Here is a 16,496-nt window from a genome sequence, read left to right on the forward strand (position 1 = left end):
GAAATTTGAAGTGAATTTTCTAAATGATGAATGCGCATTCAACAACGAGCTGTTTCGCCATGTGCTTCGAGCTCTAGAATGTTCGGGGTTGCGAGATGCCGGAACGACCCACCCCACCACCATGCTGCAGGCGACCGAAGGCACCCCACCATTGCACTCCCAGCTGCAGAAATTCGGCGGTGTGTCTTGGCAGAACTGGACCCTTGTTTACCTCTCCTTGTTGCCCGGGCTGCTTCCTGGCTCGCGACGTCCCATTTGACGGGAGCTAGTTGAAGCTCCCCACGTCAATTCTGAACCTCTTTCTATCTCCAACCCAAATCAGTCACCACCATGGCACCCGGTATGTTTGCTACTAATTGAACTTTTCTTCTTCGTTTCTTTAGTTATCCATGCTAACAACCATGTGCAGCAACCCAATTCGAAGTGGCGCAACCGCCCAAAGACGCCATTTCCGCCCTCGATTTCGCTCCCGGCGCATCTCGACGGCTACTAGTTTCGTCATGGGACAAGAGTGTGTATCTCTACGAAGTCGCCAACGGTGCGGAGGAAGCGAGTCTAGTTGGGTCGTTTGAACACCGCGCGCCCGTCCTAGATGTGTGCTTTGGTGCCGATGAGAACGAGGCTTTCACTGCGGGTGTGGATCATCAAGTCAAAAGGTGTGTTAGCGCATCACCACTAAACTCGGCGGTTGGGGGAAACACTAGCTGATATGATGTGTTAGACTCGATCTCAAGACAGGGGAACAGACTACTTTGAGTACACACGGCGCGCCAGCCCGCTCCGTCGCCTACAGCGCCCAGTATTGTAAGGATACCACTTCATCTCCCCCTCTTCTCTTTGAACCCATAGAAAGCCCCCAACTAATCGACTTGCCCCCCGCGCAGCCCTCCTCATTTCTGCCTCATGGGACAGCACCCTCCACGTCCATTCCACAACCGCCTCAGCTCTTCAACAACCCCAACAACCCCTAACCATCCCCCTTCCCGGCAAACCCCACGCCCTCGCCGCCAGCCCGACCAAGCTCGTCGTTGCCATGACCGCCCGCCTCGTCCACATCTACGACCTCCCCACCCTCGCCGCCGCTCTCTCCTCCTCCCAACCCACCCCGCCCCAGCCCTGGCAACAGCGCGAATCCTCCCTCAAATTTCTCACCCGCGCTGTCGCCTGCATGCCCAACGACGCCGGCTACTCCACCTCCAGCATCGAGGGCCGCGTCGCCGTCGAATGGTTCGAAGACAGCGCCGAGTCGCAGGCGCGCAAGTACGCCTTCAAGTGTCACCGGCAAGCTGCGCCCGAGGAAGACGGCGGCGGTGATGTCGTGTTCCCCGTCCACGCGCTTGCGTTCCATCCGGTCTACGGCACATTTGCGTCGGGTGGCGGAGACGGGACTGTCGCGTTGTGGGATGCCGAGGCGAAGCGGCGCATGCGGCAGTACCAAAAGTTCCCCGACAGCGTGGCGGCCCTGGCGTTTTCGGGTGATGGGCGCTTCCTGGCCATTGGTGTATCTCCCGGTTTCGAGACGGGCTCAGAGCAAGATTATACCGGAGAGGGGCGTGCCAAGGTGTTTATCCGGGAGCTGGGCGAGACAGAGGCAAAGGGGAAAGGCCCCAAGTAAGACCCCAGCTATACCAAGGGGGTGGTAGCTTTTGTATGAGTGGGTATGGTAAAACGGTTCACCGGGGGTTTGGCGTTGATTGGGTCGAGACGATCAAATACTTTCAATCTAGTTTTGACTTGCATCATCAGGCGCAGTTTGTGGCACATGGCAATTTCTTGATATTGAGTCAGCCCATTTATGTTGCTAGGCAAAGCTAAGTGGTGTCCATAAGCTAAGTGCAGATGCTACAGCATAATGCGCAAAATCACTCCCGTAACTTGCCAAATCGGCGACTCATTGCCCATGTAAGTGGCAGTGCCATCTCTTCGCCCATCCGCAAACTCCCAGCCACTAGTTAGAACCGTGTCCACTGAGCAAAGCAGAAAAACGGCTCCTGAGTGAAACTATCCTCCCCATAGCCCTTGATAGAATCCCTCTTTACTGCTCACTTGCCCTCCGCCGCAGGCCCGCTGGACCTCGCATAATCAAGCGGGAAGAACCGCGTAAAGGCAATGGCGTGGGTGTCACCGACCTAGCCCTAGCTTCCTTTTGAATATGCCGTAGCGGACTCTCTGGCACCTTTCTCTCGTCACTCTCATGGGCTTCTATTTCCACCGACGTAAGCCCCTTGCATGCCAAAGGCACGAGGCACCCACTCTGAGAATCGTCGCTTCTTTCAACCATAGCCGTGGTGTGGTCCTTTCTGAGTGGTTGATTGCTCTTGACGGGCTTTTCGGTCTTGTCCACTGCGTTAACCCGAGGTTTCTCAGCTGTTGAGACAGAAGAAACAAGATCCTGTGTTTTAGCTTCGGTGTTGTCACAAACGCTATGCCCATGCCGCCCCCCCCCCTCGTCTTCAGGTCGGATTTGTTGAAGCCGTTCATCCTCTGTTTGCGTTGTGTTATTTTCGTGCTTATCCTTGGCGGGTACGTTTTCATGGTCTTGATTCAGTTGGCCCGGTTTGTCTACCAACCTCGCTACGACCGTGGCAGTCTCCTTCGCCTTTAAGCCGCTTGTTGAGTCCTTTTCCGCCTGTCTAGCGGGTTCCGGTGGTCGATTGGCGTCCTTTGGCGCTAAAGGTCGTCGAACCTTCTTCCTTGGGGCCGAAACAAAGGAGTTATCCTCGAACGTAGCCCGATGAGCTTGTCTTTTTTGCTTCACTGGTTGTTCCTTAGATTGGACTAGGTCAAGGGACCCCACATGGGGATTGATAAGTGCCTGTCTCCCACTCCGAGTGAGGAGGTTTGATCCCTTCAATCTTACTTCCCGGCCTGAAAACCCATCGCCTGGGTGAGACCGAAGTGCGGGAAGAGTTCTTTCACCCTGGGGGCTGTCCCTCAACTGCTTGTAGCCCCGGGCCTCTGTCCGGTTGAAGATGAGAAAGGGTCTTTTACGGAGGCTTCGAGTCCCATTACCCGTGCGTCTGTCGTGTTTGGGGTTGTAACCTAATGGTAGCTTAGAGTAGACCATGAGATCATCGTCGTCTTCGTTGTCTTCATTAGCCTCATCGCCTACATGTCCGTGGGTGTCGAGGTTGGCCCCCGAGCTTCGGGGTGGGGAAAGGGGTGAGAGCACTGCTTCTGTCAGATACAATAATTTCTTGGTCTCTAGGTAGGATCTAAGGAATGTACCATGATCATTAAACACCAAGGCATAGGAGCTATCTACTCCGTCGAAGTCATCGATCGGGGCTGCACCGTGTTCATTAATCCCGTGTTCCTGATCCACCGCTTCATTTCGGCCTCCAACCGCTTTCTCATTTGTAAAAGGCGAGCTGGGTGTAGTGATCTCCCAAGTATTCGGATCCCCAACACAAACCGGTCGTGGCTTGCTGATAGAAAATTCGTCTCGTTTCGGTTTCAGTGGAGGGAGGGCTGGAGTTCGGCTGCTTCTGCCCCGATGTGAATAGGTTCTTTGAAGCTTAGTTTTTGTGGAAGACAAAAATAATTCGTGCCGAAACCTTTGTATTTCATCCGGTGGATTGGTCATGGGATCCATAATGCTAGAGGAGAGAAAGAAGGGGGCAAAGTCAGGCCGCCCAACTTATTGACAGCACTTTTGGGGCAGCACACAGCTTTCTGAACATGATCACCATTCGATTATTATCCAGATGCAGAAATGGGCAATTGCAGTTATTGACTAAACCTACTGCAACGAAGTGGCAGGCGCTATGGGTTGTCTCATTGCTCGTGAGGAAGGAACTATCAACCGCACAAGTCGGCGGCCGAGGCCCGATGGGCGGCCCCTATAATCTAGGTCATCCGGGCCAATCGCTCATTCGAAGGGTCGGGCATACCCTGTGTATTACGTTTTGAAATAGCTAAAGGGCTTTCCTCTACTGGAATTTTGTAACTTCGAGGCTCTGTCTCAACCGAAAGCATAGCAGTCGCACTAAGGTGCCCCATGGCTTAGGGGTGAGGCGAGCCACAAGCTGACAGGAGCATGGCTAGGGGACAAAAAGGACTCTTCAGAATTGAAAGTTACCCATTCGGGATTTAACCCGCCTCCGATTGGCCGCCGAGAGCTGCCCGGGCGGCACATCGCAGAGGATGGGGGTACAAGAAATATATCCGGTATTAAATTAGCAAGACAACCGTGGACGAAGTAAGTAAGGGAGGTGAGGCGAGGGCAGGCCCAAACCAGTGTGTTGAAAACTTGCGTATCCGCCTCATGATATTTTCGTTGTTCTTATCTCATAACTAAATTCCAGAGACCTGAAATATCCTCATCGCTTGGGTTGACCGATATTCATACACCACATGTCATACATGCTATATACACACTCCTCTCGCTTGCGCGGAGACGGAGTGGCCGACAGTGGCAGCGGCGCCAGGACCACTTTAACAAGTCCACACGCCCACGACGCCGTCTCGGCGGCCCTCGACCATGTACCCATCACGGATACGCACACGCTCCACGACGGCAGGCGTCTTATCTTGTTCGGCCTCGGTGATGCCGGCGCCACAGTCCCAGTGCCGCCCCTCGACTTTGTCGTACACCTTGACCACATCCTCACCGGCAGCAGAGACGATGCGACGGGTGTCGAACATCATACTTGTGACGGGGTTGTCGTATGCATAAGCATCATAGATAGAGCCAGTACGAAGGTCCCATATCTGTATCCTCTGTTAGTATATTGTTGTCAAACACAGGAACCGCGCAATTAGTAATACATACCCGAATGCTCCTGTCCAAACTACCTGTGACTAAATGCACATCATCGAACTGGAGGCATGTCACAGGTCCCGTGTGGCCGACCAAGCTGCGGGACACCTGGCCGCTACGCAGATCCCACAAACGGACCATGCCATCCGCCGTACCACACGCCAGGGCCGACTCAAACACTTGCAAGGCGCCAACGAAATCAGCAGACCCGTCCGCTGCGCGGGTAGTTTGCCGCCAGCCGCCATCGCTTGATGATAACGCGGAAGCCTGCGCAGCGGCCCACATGACGTCCAGCGTCTGTACGCACCGCCCCTTCTCAAGATCCCACTGACGCAGCGTCTTGTCCGCAGAACCAGAAACAAGCACGTTGCTGCGGAAATGAAGTGCTGTGATCTCGTCCAGATGAGCCTCCAGTGTGAACAAGGGACATGCGGACATGCTGCCGGGGGGCGGGTCTACGGGCTGGTCATCCGGATTTTCAAAGGCAATAGCGTCTTCGTCGTCCTCCTCCTTGCCGAACTGGTGTCCCTGCGGGTCATAGTGCGCCTTGCTGAGGTCCCATAGTCGGATTGTCGCATCCATGGAACCCGTGGCTAAGAAGTTGTCTTCAACCTGGAGCGTGCGGACCGAGGCTGTATGACCTTCGAGCATGCCAATGCAGCGACCCGCGTTGAGGTCCCACACCCGGACGGAATCATCCATCGCTGCCGAGACCAAGAGACCAAAAGGGGCGTCAAAATCGAGGGCCGTGACGTTATCTTTGTGGGCGCGCATAGAGCGAATCATGCTGCCTGGTTCGAAGTGTTCGTGTAGGATCGGCATGGATTTTCGTCGGATGCTACGAGGCTTCTTCTTGTCGGAGGATGAACCCTTCGAAGAAGGAAGTTTCTCGTAGACGGACTGCGACATAAACCCAGGTGCGTCCCCCTTTTCAGACGCTGCATCGTCTTCTGACTTTGCGGGCGTTCGTACTGCCACCGACTCGGCCTCCTCCACCATTTCCTGCGCCTCTTCTAATCTACTCTCAACATCGACAACTGCGGGCCGTTAGTATCTTCCAGGATCATTATCACAGAGAATACAGGGGTTACATACTGTCGTGCTCAAGCAGCGCCTCGTCCTGCTCCAAATTAGCCAACCTGTCCAAGATGATCCGACGCATCCCCGCCAAATTCTCAATCTTGGCGTCAATCTCGCGAATCTCGCTGCTCGCCATGTTCTTGCGAATGCCAAGCATTTCGAACTGATGCATCATCGAAGCCTTCTCTTGCTTCAATTTCCGCACAGACTCGGGGGTCCCGTCAGGGATTATGGGGCCTTCGTCGAGCATTTTCCTTCCCCGCGAAACGCGCCGCCTGTGCTTCTTGCCGTTGTCGGTAAGCTCCGGAAAGCTCGCCTGGAAGCCTTGAAACAACGAATATGAACTGTCGCCTTCGGGTATGTTCTTGAGCAACTCCTCCGGTACGTAAGACAGAGCACGCGACTGTATCTCCTTCGTCGACAACCGCGAGCGCACCAAATCCGTCGGCGTCGTGTTAGCCATCGAAAACATGGCTCGCTGTAGGCCCGGCCGGCGCAGCTGTCGATGCACCTCCGTCATGGCGTTCTGGTAGGTGGGGTTCGACGACGGATCGGATCGTGGAGCCATTAGCTGCGAGGCTGTTGTTGTGACCTTGCGGCCGAACGCCTCGAGGCCTCGTGTCTGCCATTGTTGCAAACACAGATTATTAGCGCTCTTGTTATCTCGACGCCGAACGTAGGTATTTTCTTTTTCACCTCGGTGGCCATCCCCCGCTCGAGTTGTGGTCAATGGGGTCATTGAGGGTATTGCGCTTACCGAGATCACGGAGGACTCGTCGTCAAATGACGACAGGTCCGGGAAGTCATTGTCGTGCTCCGTGTCATCCATCCGTGGGCACGGCACAACAAAAACTTTTTGCCCCCTTCGACCGGGAAGAGACGAGACGGCGGGGGGACGTGCTCTTTTCGCCGCCGATAAGGTACAGTTGAAGCGTTGGGAGTGGAACAATGGTATCGAGAAAAGTGGCGTTCAGAGGGGCTTTGTCGTGATGTTGGAGGAGCTCAGGCAATGCAAGCGGAGGCAGGCAATTGGAGCAACGCGAGCTACTGCCCCTCGAAGCAGGCGGAAGTGCGGCAGTAACAAAATTGTTAGGTCGGCAATCATGCGGCGCGCCCGACGTTGCTAGATTGGGCCAGCAGATCAGGGCCATGTGCTCCAGCTCGATGCCAAGCAAGCCAAGTTGGACAATATGTGGGGCCAACAGAGGCAAACAGGGGGCTGATGCAGTGGCCACACACCAGAGGCTCCAGGTGGGCGCTCCAGGCGGTCCTTGCCATTTTGATCCCGCTGGTGCGTCACACAGAGGGGACAACTGAGACTTTCATTCCGCTGTAAGTGGGCTTCGTACTCCGATTCAGGACCGGAGCAAAGGCCACCTGCAAAGGCGGGTTTTAAAAAAAAATTCCCCGGGATACGCTCCGGAGTCATCACGGAGACTTCACATTTACTTAACAACACGGACTTCCCCCATTTCTCAGACCTTTTAGATTGTCCAAGTTTTATATCGACAACAGCAAGTGATAAACAGTAATACTTCCTCCGGGCAACCAGCCACCATATCACCATGGACTCGTTAATAGACCTTTCGGAGTCAACAGACGCCCTGGACTTGTCACGTATCCGTTTCCAGTTGATGTGAGTTTCGTCACCGAAGCTTTTGCCTCGGCTTTTGGATAGCTAGGCACAAAATTTGGTTGTTTCGACACTAACACTTAACTCGGCAGCCGCCTCGAGGACACCATCACCTTCCATCTTATCGAGCGTGTGCAGTTCCCGCTCAACAAGAACATCTACATTCCCGGCGCCGTGTCGATACCCAGCAGCAACCTGAGCTTCATGGACTGGTACCTCCAAGAGCAAGAGAAACTTCAATCGTTGATCCGCCGCTACGAGTCGCCCGACGAGGTGCCTTTTTTCCCGGACGCCTTGCAGAAACCGATCCTCGACTCTCTCAATTACCCACGCATTCTGTATCCCAACACAGTCAACGTCAACGAGAAGATCAAGAAGTTCTACACTGAGAAGTTCCTCCCCAATGTCTGCCCAGATTTTGGCCACGGGGACAGGGGTGTCTCACAGGAAAACTACGGGTCCTCGGCAACTTGTGACATTGCCTGCCTCCAGTCGATCTCGAGACGCATTCACTACGGAAAGTTTGTGGCTGAGTCCAAGTTCCAATCCGAGGCGGATAAGTTTACCCGCCTCATCCGTGCTGGAGACCGGGAAGCCATTGGCGATGCCATTACAAACAAGGCGGTGGAGAGGAAGGTGCTAGCACGGCTTAGGCTGAAGGTGCAAACATATGGAACTGACCCCTCGCTGGGGCCCGCCAGGTGGGACGAGAACAAAATCAATGTGGATGCTGTGGTATCGATGTACGAAGACTTTGTCATCCCGCTGACAAAGGAGGTCGAGGTCGAATATTTGATGCAGAGGTTAGATCCGGTGGATTAGACAAAAGTTAATTACTTTTTTTCCAGTTCACTCCATTTGTTTATTTATTTGGGTTGCCCGGTTCTTTTTTCTTCTTGAATAGCCCTTATATCATGTGGCCGTGCTGATGTATTCGGTGATCGCTTGTACGGCGCTCTGGAACTTGCTCGCCTCAATCAGCATCATCAACCCGCGCGGCTTGATGCCCATCTCCTGAAACGCTCGCTTGCTATCCGCAACAGACTCCCCTTCCTTTGTAAAGTCGTATGTCCCCGAGGCCACGGCATGCCTGCGCATCTCCTCGTCCTCCGGATGGAAGTACTGCAGCCCGGCTTCCTCCCTGGCCTTTTTTTGTTTGCGCTCGCCCTGGTCTAATGTCGACGCCACCTCGCGGTAAGTTCGGGACACTACTAGGTAGTGCGAGAACTCGTAGGGCTCCTTGTCTTCTACTGCAGCCTCGATCTCGTCGATTAAGCAATTCCACATCGGTGGAATCACCTCAGCGGGCATGTTGAGCAGCCGATCCGCCAGCACCAGCCCCACATGCTTATCACTACCCGCGGCCAGCAGTTCACTCACGGCACCCGCCAGGGCCTCGTCGCTCTTGGCCCGCTCGGAGAGGTACTCGACTAATTGCGCGACGGGTGGTTTGGCGCGGTGTTCGTGTAGATTGAGCACGGTGAGGAAGGCATAGGCATCGTTGGCCTTGTCGTCCACCTTACAGGTCGACCCAATTGTGTTTTGCTCGACGATGAGGTCACTGAGACCGGACAAATCGAAGAGCTGTGCGTCCGTGTCGAAGAGCTGCCGCAACAGCGTCTTAACGCCGTGGAAGTCAATTTGAGGGTCGTAGTTGAATAGCTCAAAATCTACGTTTACAATGTCCATATCCTACAATGCGCCCGGAATTCGATTAGTTATGTTAGTCCTTTACCAATTGGGGGAAAGTTAGTGCGCTGTCCGCTCACCTCGTCGTCAGAGCTATCGTCGTCCTTCTTGGGGGTAGGGTCACCCATGCTGACATCCCCCTGAGCGTCGTTCTCTCTTGAACGTTTTTTTCCCATTGTGTCGTATGAGTCGTATAATACTGGCTAACGTCTCGGTATTCGTTCTATCCAAGACGGTGAACTGCTTGAAAATATTACCTAGTTAAGTGAAGAGGTCTCCAGGCCTGGCCGCTGTGGGGACCTTGACGACCGCCTCAAAAATTTAAGCTGTGCCCCTCGTCCCGATAAGGAGCCAGAGCTTATCGACCCTAACCCTGATAATGTTAATTAGACGCGAGCGCATGCAGGAGACAGTATGACGAATGTTGCACAGCATTGAACGGTTTGGGGGATCATTAGTGCATATCCGGGCACATTGGGGCCGTAATATGTATAAGCAAAAAGGGTGTCCTTGACCCATTTCGGCCAAAGCTCGTTCGTATCGTCCGACATCGATCTGCTGTTGACCTTGCGTCTCGGTCCACACCAACCTAAACTCTTTCTCTGGACAATCTTCTTCAACCCCTTAGTCTGAGTTGCGTCTTCCTACATCACTTTAAGCGCCCCGCCAAATCCACCTACCATCCCCTCCCCTATTTCTTACATTCGGTGCATCGATACCCTATTCCTCATCCTTGGTCAAGTCCGGATTGGTGGGATTGAGCCCCCACCATAATCCCTTAGACCTGCTCGGCGCCCCAACCAGCATCCGCCTCGCGCATGTTCGCCGGGGGCTCAATGGACGGAACAAACTCAAGGGCGACGTAGCCGACACCGATCAAGCCGACAATAGAGCCAGCGATAATGTGAAGAACCTTGTCGTTGAGCAGGATGCAGCCGATGAAAACGTAGACTAGCGGAACAGTATCAGCCCAGATCATCATTTAGATCATTGCTTGAAGTAGGATGGAAAGGGGAGGTGGGACGTACAGATACCACGGCCGAGGAAGGAGAACAAGAACGACGCGTAACGGCCAACTTGGGGCGGGATCTGGAATTCTGTGCATTGCGTTAATGTTTTCACGACATTTTAGGCTCGTCAGTCGTCGCAATATCATACCAAGTAGACCGGTCACTACGCGTTCAGTTAGCGTTACATCTATCCACATCCAAATCACAATATCAGGAGAGAACATACCGAGACCGAAGATGATCACATAGGCGCCAATGATCGCAGATTGGCTACCATTCCGTCAGCACCGCATTCGACCACGCGCCATATCCCACGAACAAGATATGGAAGGCCAATAAGCCAGGGACGGAACCTACAAGGTAATCGGGAAGAACTGCAAAATACCCCCAAGGACCATCAACACTGCGACAACTAAGTTGACGATACGGCTAGAATCAAGCAACCACACGGACATCGTTAGCAAAGGGACACAGAACAACACAGCAAATATCTCCACCATCGTGTCTTGCACAATCCATCCTTTCAAAATGCGCCGTATCTCCATTAACAGCCGGATCCACCTCTTTTCCTATTCCTCAATCCGTCCCCGCGCCAGTAGTTCCAAGGCCGCAACCCGCGCGCGCGCTAACCACCTCTCAGTCTCGACTCGGTTGCGCACAGGCAAGGTCACGTCAACCAGCCAGCTGCGCCCGATGGCTCCGCGCGGGGCGCTCAAAGGCGCAAAAATATTTGTTGGATCACGCAGGGTTCGAACACGTACAAGATGTCGGAGAAGTCCATTGCGGTCGTCTGTTTATTTGTTTTCTCGTATGTTGGAAGTTTGAAGGGGAGCTCAACGGCTTGAAGTGGTAGGATCGATCGACCGATTCGTGTTTTGTCCGACGCTCGATGCGCAAACCTAGAATCTAATAAGTATCAAGGCGGGAGTGGCCGGGCCGCGCGTTAGATTTCGTTTTGGATCTTGATGAACGAGGTTTGGCTTCGAAGTCATAAACAAGGCGACGAAGCACAGGACACTCAGCTGCTGCGGCCCCAACGAGCTTGCGAAACAGTGAGTGGGTCCCTTCCAGGATTGGATGGGAGACGACCACTCAGTACGGAGGATAACCTCTCCTTTTTGAGGAAGCGTACGTACTCTGCCTCGCTGTGACCAAAAAAACGGCATACCAAGTCCCTAGATAACTTACTTTACTACAAAAGTGAAAAAAAGACCAAAAAGAATAAATCAAAAAAGTGAAATAAGACAAAAAATAATAGCTCAAGAGAATAAAAGAACGACGAAAAAGAGGAAATCAATCAAAATCTGGTTATCTATTATAGTCTGCCGCTTTTTTTTGGCCACAGCGAGTCTGCCTACACTACCGTAGTTTCCTAAAAACAAGCAGTGTAAACCTTATTTCGACGCCCCCCTTTTCAATAGCTGCCCGCAGTCCCTCATTTCTGGCGACGGTAGGTTGCGATGGTAATCCATAATCCCCCCCTTGCTAAACATTCACCAGACCTCCCCTTAACATCAAAGCCCCAGATGAACCATCAACTATGCAACTCTAGACTCCATCCTTGCTCTCTCTACCGCTATAATTACCAAGATGAATTTCCGTGGCAGATTCAGCAACGTATTCCCCTGCTCTTGCTGCCCCGGATCTCGCGTGACGCGGCAAGGTAGGCAACGACAAATGTTCTCCAAGCAAACCTCTCAACCCCCGTGTTTCCTAGCGGCCTTGGATAATATGGGTCGTTCAGACGCCATGCTTCTACCGCCAGCGCGACCCCATCATCATCCATCGTAATCGCCCGGACCTGGTTGAAATCCAGGACGAAGAGTTCCGTGATGTGGTCGAAGTAGCCCTCAGGCTCTTCAACTCCCGTGTTGTCCTTGTTTGTTGAGCTCCCGAGCACAAATTCGACATCCCGTGCGTCTGTTTTAGCGGCCCAATGAAGGACAGCCAATGCAATGCCCATCCTACGAGAAAGTGTCTTAATGTCAAGCTTCAGCTCTATCATGTGGTTGAAATGGGGTTTGAGGTTGCGAAGGGAGAAAAACAGCCCCCCAATCTTCCCCTGCATTGAACCCAAGTAAACCCTGACAAGACAGTCTTGATTCGCCGGGTCAGCATGTGCCTGCTTCTTAATTCTCGGTGAACAGTATTTCTCGATCAACTGATGGCGGGTCTGTGACGGAAGCGGCGGGATACGCTCGGTGATGAGAGCACAAGTTGGGAGATTGCAGAGATCCTTCGCTGCATCAACTAGCTCGGGGTTGTTGCCGAATCTTCTCTGAGGGATGAAGTAGTAGCACTCGGGCACCTTGACCTCATCAATGGCGAACCTATAAAATTCACGTGCAATCCTCTCATGCATGATGCGGTCATTCCAGAGCTCATCGTTGTCGACTTTGGCGAGCTTGTAGACCACTGACTTTCCATCTTGTGCGAAGATTAAGCCGCACGCGCCCGCCCCGATCTTGCGAAAAGGCCCTGATCCCGTCGCCTGAGCCTCGTCATCCCGTTCAGCGGCCGTGAATAACGTCGGAACTGGGGTATGGAGCGACAGCATCCGCGACAGTTCCTGGTTCTCGGGCACAGGGTCGGCTGAGTTTTCGGTGGTAGTGCTCTCGTCTAGGAGGTCGAGAAGTTCAAGGTCCTCCATAATACTTGGTGGGATTGGGTCTAGGCTGCAATCTGACGAGACGGGTCGTCGGCGTCTGTCCTGGGTCGATGGCATCTTGCGTAGTCGAGTTTGAGTTGTGAAATGGTAGGTAAAGACGTTAGAGAAAGGCGGCAAGACTCTTATGATTTGGTTCTGTCGGTCTATCTTAAAAAAAAGAAAGTGGTGGAACTTTGAACATTTTGGGACGGGAGGTGCAGCGCTCAGATTAAAATATAAAGACTGAGGTAGGTACATAAGGTTCCTATCGGAATGTAGGAGATAAGGTACGCAACTTAACCACGAAAGCTTTCGTCAATTATACCCGAACTTATTTTTCCATTAACAGGAGAGAGGAGAAAATGAACGGGATAGGAAATGAGATTGTTTTAGAAAAAGGCATAGAAAAGTGAAAAAATAAATGAAAACAGGAGGGAAAGTTAAAGAAAATAATAACAAATATAGGAAGAAAAGAAGAAAGCGGAGAAGGAGAGATGAAAGAAGTTGAAAAGTGAGAAAACGGAATAGAAAGAAGGAAAAAGGAGGAAAGGAAAAAAAGAAAAGAATTATAGAGGGAGGAGAAAGCAATAGAAACAAGGAAATGGGGATGAAATGTATTAAAAGGCTCTAACAAAGGAGTGTACTAATCTCCCTTGAACCACAAAATGTTGCTAAGCCTCCAAGGTTATATCACATATCATCACATATCACATACGTTATAAATCAGTTTGTTTAGCCTGGGTATCATATTCCATCAATTCTATTCATGTCATGTATCTATTGGGCGCCTAGAGACCACGCCTGATATTCATCCGCCCAGCTCAGCAAGTTCCCTTTCCTTCGCCGCCAACAATTCTCGCATCATCTCTCTTTCACGCTCCAGAATGGCCCGCTTCTCCGCCTTGGCTTTGTCACCCTCACGGCCGAGGCCCCCAGGCGGGCTCGAAAGTCGTTGTGGGGCCAACGTATGGCTGTTTGTGGGAGGGTATACTCCTGAACTGGGCGAAGAAGCCGCGGTACTTCCTGGCGTAGAGAAGTAACCATGACGCTGATTGTGCATATCATCAGGGCCGGGACTCATAGCAGTGGGGTTGAGAATCGATCGAATGGATGAGAGGCGCTTCGGTTGGTCGCTATCGCTCTGGTTCTGAGGCTCCATTTCCGCAGCAGAGAACGACCGTTTCTGTGGGGGCGACAAGAAAGAAGCCGGTGATAAGGACGACTGTCGGTCATTCCCCACCGGAATCGATGTGAGCGGCGCAAGTCGGTTTTCGTTGATAAGGGAATCAGGAATTTGGTGGTGTTGGGGCTGGGATTGATGGGATGAATGATATTGTCCCAACCCGCTCGACGGTAGTGGGGACGTTTGCCGGTTCTGTATTAGAACATCCTCGGGGACCAGTGCTAGAGGCGGCTGTGGCTGTCGTCGGAACCCAAGGTTCACAGATCCATCCTCGTTCATCGACCCCCTCTCCCTGGGCATGTCGTTTTCCGAAGGGGGCGAATCCGCTCGCTCGCTCGTCACGCTTTCCGAGTCTTGACCGGCACCCGCAGCGGGTATGACCCGTTTCCTTCGCTTAATAATGGACTTCTTCATCGTGACGGGCCGATGTACGCCGTGCAGTTTATAATAAAGCCCTAGTAGACTGTTAGTAATAATTCGTGACCAGGGCCTTAAAGGAAATGCATACCGCAGGCGTTGCAGATTGTGTGGCCCGCCTCATCCCTTCGCCAAAGAGGAGTAATGGTAGTTCCGCAATTTTGGCACGCAATGACAACCGTCGTATTTTGGTTCTGAATTTGCAGGGCTGCAATATCTATCGGCGTCGGATCGTCTGGGCCGCCGACTGGTGGTTTAGACGCGCCTTGGCATTTTAAAACACTTATGCTTGCGCTTTTTGAAACACGGTTGTTGTACGCCGGGCAACCGCTGCATCCCTCGGCACCGCCCGTACCATTACATCTTCCACCACCTGGGCAAGAGCCGGACGGTGTCTGGTCGGCGGCTACATACTTCGCCACTGGAGCGTTGGGCAAAAGGGGGACCTGAGCCTTAGGGGACAGTTTGACTTGTGATGGTTTGGCGGCGCTTCCGGGCGCAGCGGGGGGTCGTTTAAGGTTGATCGGGCGGGACGCATTCCTTGCTTTCAAATACAGCCCGCATGCATTGCAGATCGTCTCGCCTTGTGGCGAACGGCGCCAGAGCGGTGTTCGAGTTGTGCCGCAGTTACTGCCGGGAGTCAGAAAGCAGAGACGAAAAAATTAGGTTATGTGACCACTCACCTGCAAACCTGACCCGTGTATCCTTGGTTTGGGCCAGCTTGCGGTTTTCCTGGATTTGATGGGCTTTCAGCTGTGGACCGTGTTGGACTTGGCGGGACAGACGTTGTCATTGAGGCGTGGGTTGGTGTTGGCGAAACGCCACCGTCTCCAACGGGTTGAGCTTGCTGTTCGCGAAGCACAGACTCATCGTGCCTTAAGTGTTGTGTCATAACTCCAAGGTCTCTGACGGAGGTGGGCCGTGATGGGAGCGCGGTCCGACGGGGTGAAGGACCGGTTTCTGTGGGAGAACGCGGTGTTGAGATACGGGATGTTTCGGATAACGCCATTTCCTGGGTTTGAGACGCGACGACAGTCGCAGGGGAGATCCGACTCGGGATCAGAGGACACGTGAATGGTGAAAAGAATTGGAGTCTGATGGAATGGACATGTAAATAGTTTTTAGATGTTGTGGCCGAGCTGAGCCGATATCGCCGACCGTTGTCGCTTTGGGAGGCCAGTGTTCTAACCTCTTTGAAAACCAAGGTTGATGACGGGATGAACGAGAGGTCGCAACTTGGGTCGAGGGGATAATCAAGCCACGGCCCCCAAATCCAGTCGGCGGGGCGCACGGTGTTGTGGTGGGAGGGAGGTGGTTATCGACGTGTTGCGACGGGCCAAAGCCGAAGGAGGCATATACAGAATCTGGATATGGCTGGAAGGGAGCGGTCCTTCGAGGGGACTGCTAAGGGGAGGGGATCAAGAAACCCTCGCCCGACGGTTGGAGGATGACGGAGCAGAAAAGAGAGACGGGTGGATGGCTGGCTGCCCCGTTGTTTGCTCCAATTTTTGTCTCGGCAGAATAGAATCAGTTATCAGATCTCGCCCCGGTCGAAGAAACAGATCCCGCGTCTAGGGTCCCAGTCGCCTTGTCCGGGGAGGATTTCCACGAGCTGTGATGGAGGCGGTGGGCAAGTAGAAGGGGGGAATCCCAAGGTTGCAAAGAGAGGGAGGGGTTCCAGGTGGATACCGGGAAGGTCTAAATTGGGTGAAGAAAGGGCGTCCAAGTCCGCGCTCGGAGAATTGTGGTGACTGGTTGTTGAGCGACGGCGATGTGGCGGCGTGATTGCTGCAGACAAAGTGGCACATGGCCTTCGATACCTCTCATCGACTTGAGCGCGCCCATCAGGGTGAACGCCAGATTGGCCCACTCCAGCATCTATAGCCAATCACAAAATCCGTAATGTCAGCACACAGGACTTGACAGGGGCGCTGGCAGGCATCAGGCCTGTAAATTACGTAGGCCAAACAGTCGGCTCCTTCCAGAAAACTCCCCCATCGGATTGCGCAGCGGAGTCAACTGTCTGCAACTTTTGCGACCTCACTTCTAGGCCATTTTGTGAAGCTCCTGACAGA

At 53.1% G+C, this 16,496-nt stretch overlaps 8 protein-coding genes across 8 annotated transcripts; 2 read left to right on the plus strand and 6 right to left on the minus strand.

Annotated features, from left to right (window-relative positions):
- Positions 1-330: 330 nt before the first annotated feature.
- Positions 331-1,615, plus strand: C8A04DRAFT_39405 (WD40-repeat-containing domain protein; the record flags this gene model as incomplete). The annotated part of the gene is made up of 4 exons (XM_062784576.1): positions 331-340; positions 410-656; positions 722-804; positions 885-1,615. The coding sequence occupies 4 exons, from the start codon at positions 331-333 to the stop codon at positions 1,613-1,615; spliced, it is 1,071 nt and encodes a 356-aa protein (XP_062634448.1).
- Positions 1,616-2,638: 1,023 nt separating this feature from the next.
- On the minus strand, positions 2,639-3,586 carry C8A04DRAFT_14414 (uncharacterized protein; the record flags this gene model as incomplete). The annotated part of the gene is made up of 1 exon (XM_062778085.1): positions 2,639-3,586. A coding segment is annotated over one exon (948 nt), but the record flags the coding sequence as incomplete, so codon positions are not given.
- Positions 3,587-4,437: 851 nt separating this feature from the next.
- C8A04DRAFT_14382 (WD40-repeat-containing domain protein) lies at positions 4,438-6,671 on the minus strand (the record flags this gene model as incomplete). Its single annotated transcript, XM_062778068.1, has 4 exons — positions 4,438-4,713; positions 4,775-5,799; positions 5,858-6,464; positions 6,600-6,671. 4 exons carry the CDS (start codon positions 6,669-6,671, stop codon positions 4,438-4,440), a joined length of 1,980 nt encoding a protein of 659 aa, XP_062634450.1.
- A 736-nt stretch (positions 6,672-7,407) lies between these two features.
- On the plus strand, positions 7,408-8,297 carry C8A04DRAFT_39407 (chorismate mutase; the record flags this gene model as incomplete). The annotated part of the gene is made up of 2 exons (XM_062784577.1): positions 7,408-7,478; positions 7,568-8,297. 2 exons carry the CDS (start codon positions 7,408-7,410, stop codon positions 8,295-8,297), a joined length of 801 nt encoding a protein of 266 aa, XP_062634451.1.
- A 90-nt stretch (positions 8,298-8,387) lies between these two features.
- Positions 8,388-9,340, minus strand: C8A04DRAFT_14375 (protein BCP1; the record flags this gene model as incomplete). The annotated part of the gene is made up of 2 exons (XM_062778064.1): positions 8,388-9,167; positions 9,245-9,340. 2 exons carry the CDS (start codon positions 9,338-9,340, stop codon positions 8,388-8,390), a joined length of 876 nt encoding a protein of 291 aa, XP_062634452.1.
- Positions 9,341-9,942: 602 nt separating this feature from the next.
- On the minus strand, positions 9,943-10,955 carry C8A04DRAFT_39409 (Golgi apparatus membrane protein TVP15; the record flags this gene model as incomplete). Its single annotated transcript, XM_062784578.1, has 5 exons — positions 9,943-10,115; positions 10,193-10,261; positions 10,401-10,444; positions 10,532-10,603; positions 10,936-10,955. 5 exons carry the CDS (start codon positions 10,953-10,955, stop codon positions 9,943-9,945), a joined length of 378 nt encoding a protein of 125 aa, XP_062634453.1.
- A 757-nt stretch (positions 10,956-11,712) lies between these two features.
- On the minus strand, positions 11,713-12,824 carry C8A04DRAFT_39410 (uncharacterized protein; the record flags this gene model as incomplete). The annotated part of the gene is made up of 2 exons (XM_062784579.1): positions 11,713-11,808; positions 11,850-12,824. 2 exons carry the CDS (start codon positions 12,822-12,824, stop codon positions 11,713-11,715), a joined length of 1,071 nt encoding a protein of 356 aa, XP_062634454.1.
- An 805-nt stretch (positions 12,825-13,629) lies between these two features.
- C8A04DRAFT_39411 (uncharacterized protein) lies at positions 13,630-15,430 on the minus strand (the record flags this gene model as incomplete). The annotated part of the gene is made up of 3 exons (XM_062784580.1): positions 13,630-14,459; positions 14,513-15,051; positions 15,105-15,430. The coding sequence occupies 3 exons, from the start codon at positions 15,428-15,430 to the stop codon at positions 13,630-13,632; spliced, it is 1,695 nt and encodes a 564-aa protein (XP_062634455.1).
- Positions 15,431-16,496: the final 1,066 nt, after the last annotated feature.

Source organism: Dichotomopilus funicola (genome assembly GCF_033296635.1).
Source record: "Dichotomopilus funicola strain CBS 141.50 unplaced genomic scaffold C8A04scaffold_65, whole genome shotgun sequence".
Taxonomy (NCBI): domain Eukaryota; kingdom Fungi; phylum Ascomycota; class Sordariomycetes; order Sordariales; family Chaetomiaceae; genus Dichotomopilus; species Dichotomopilus funicola.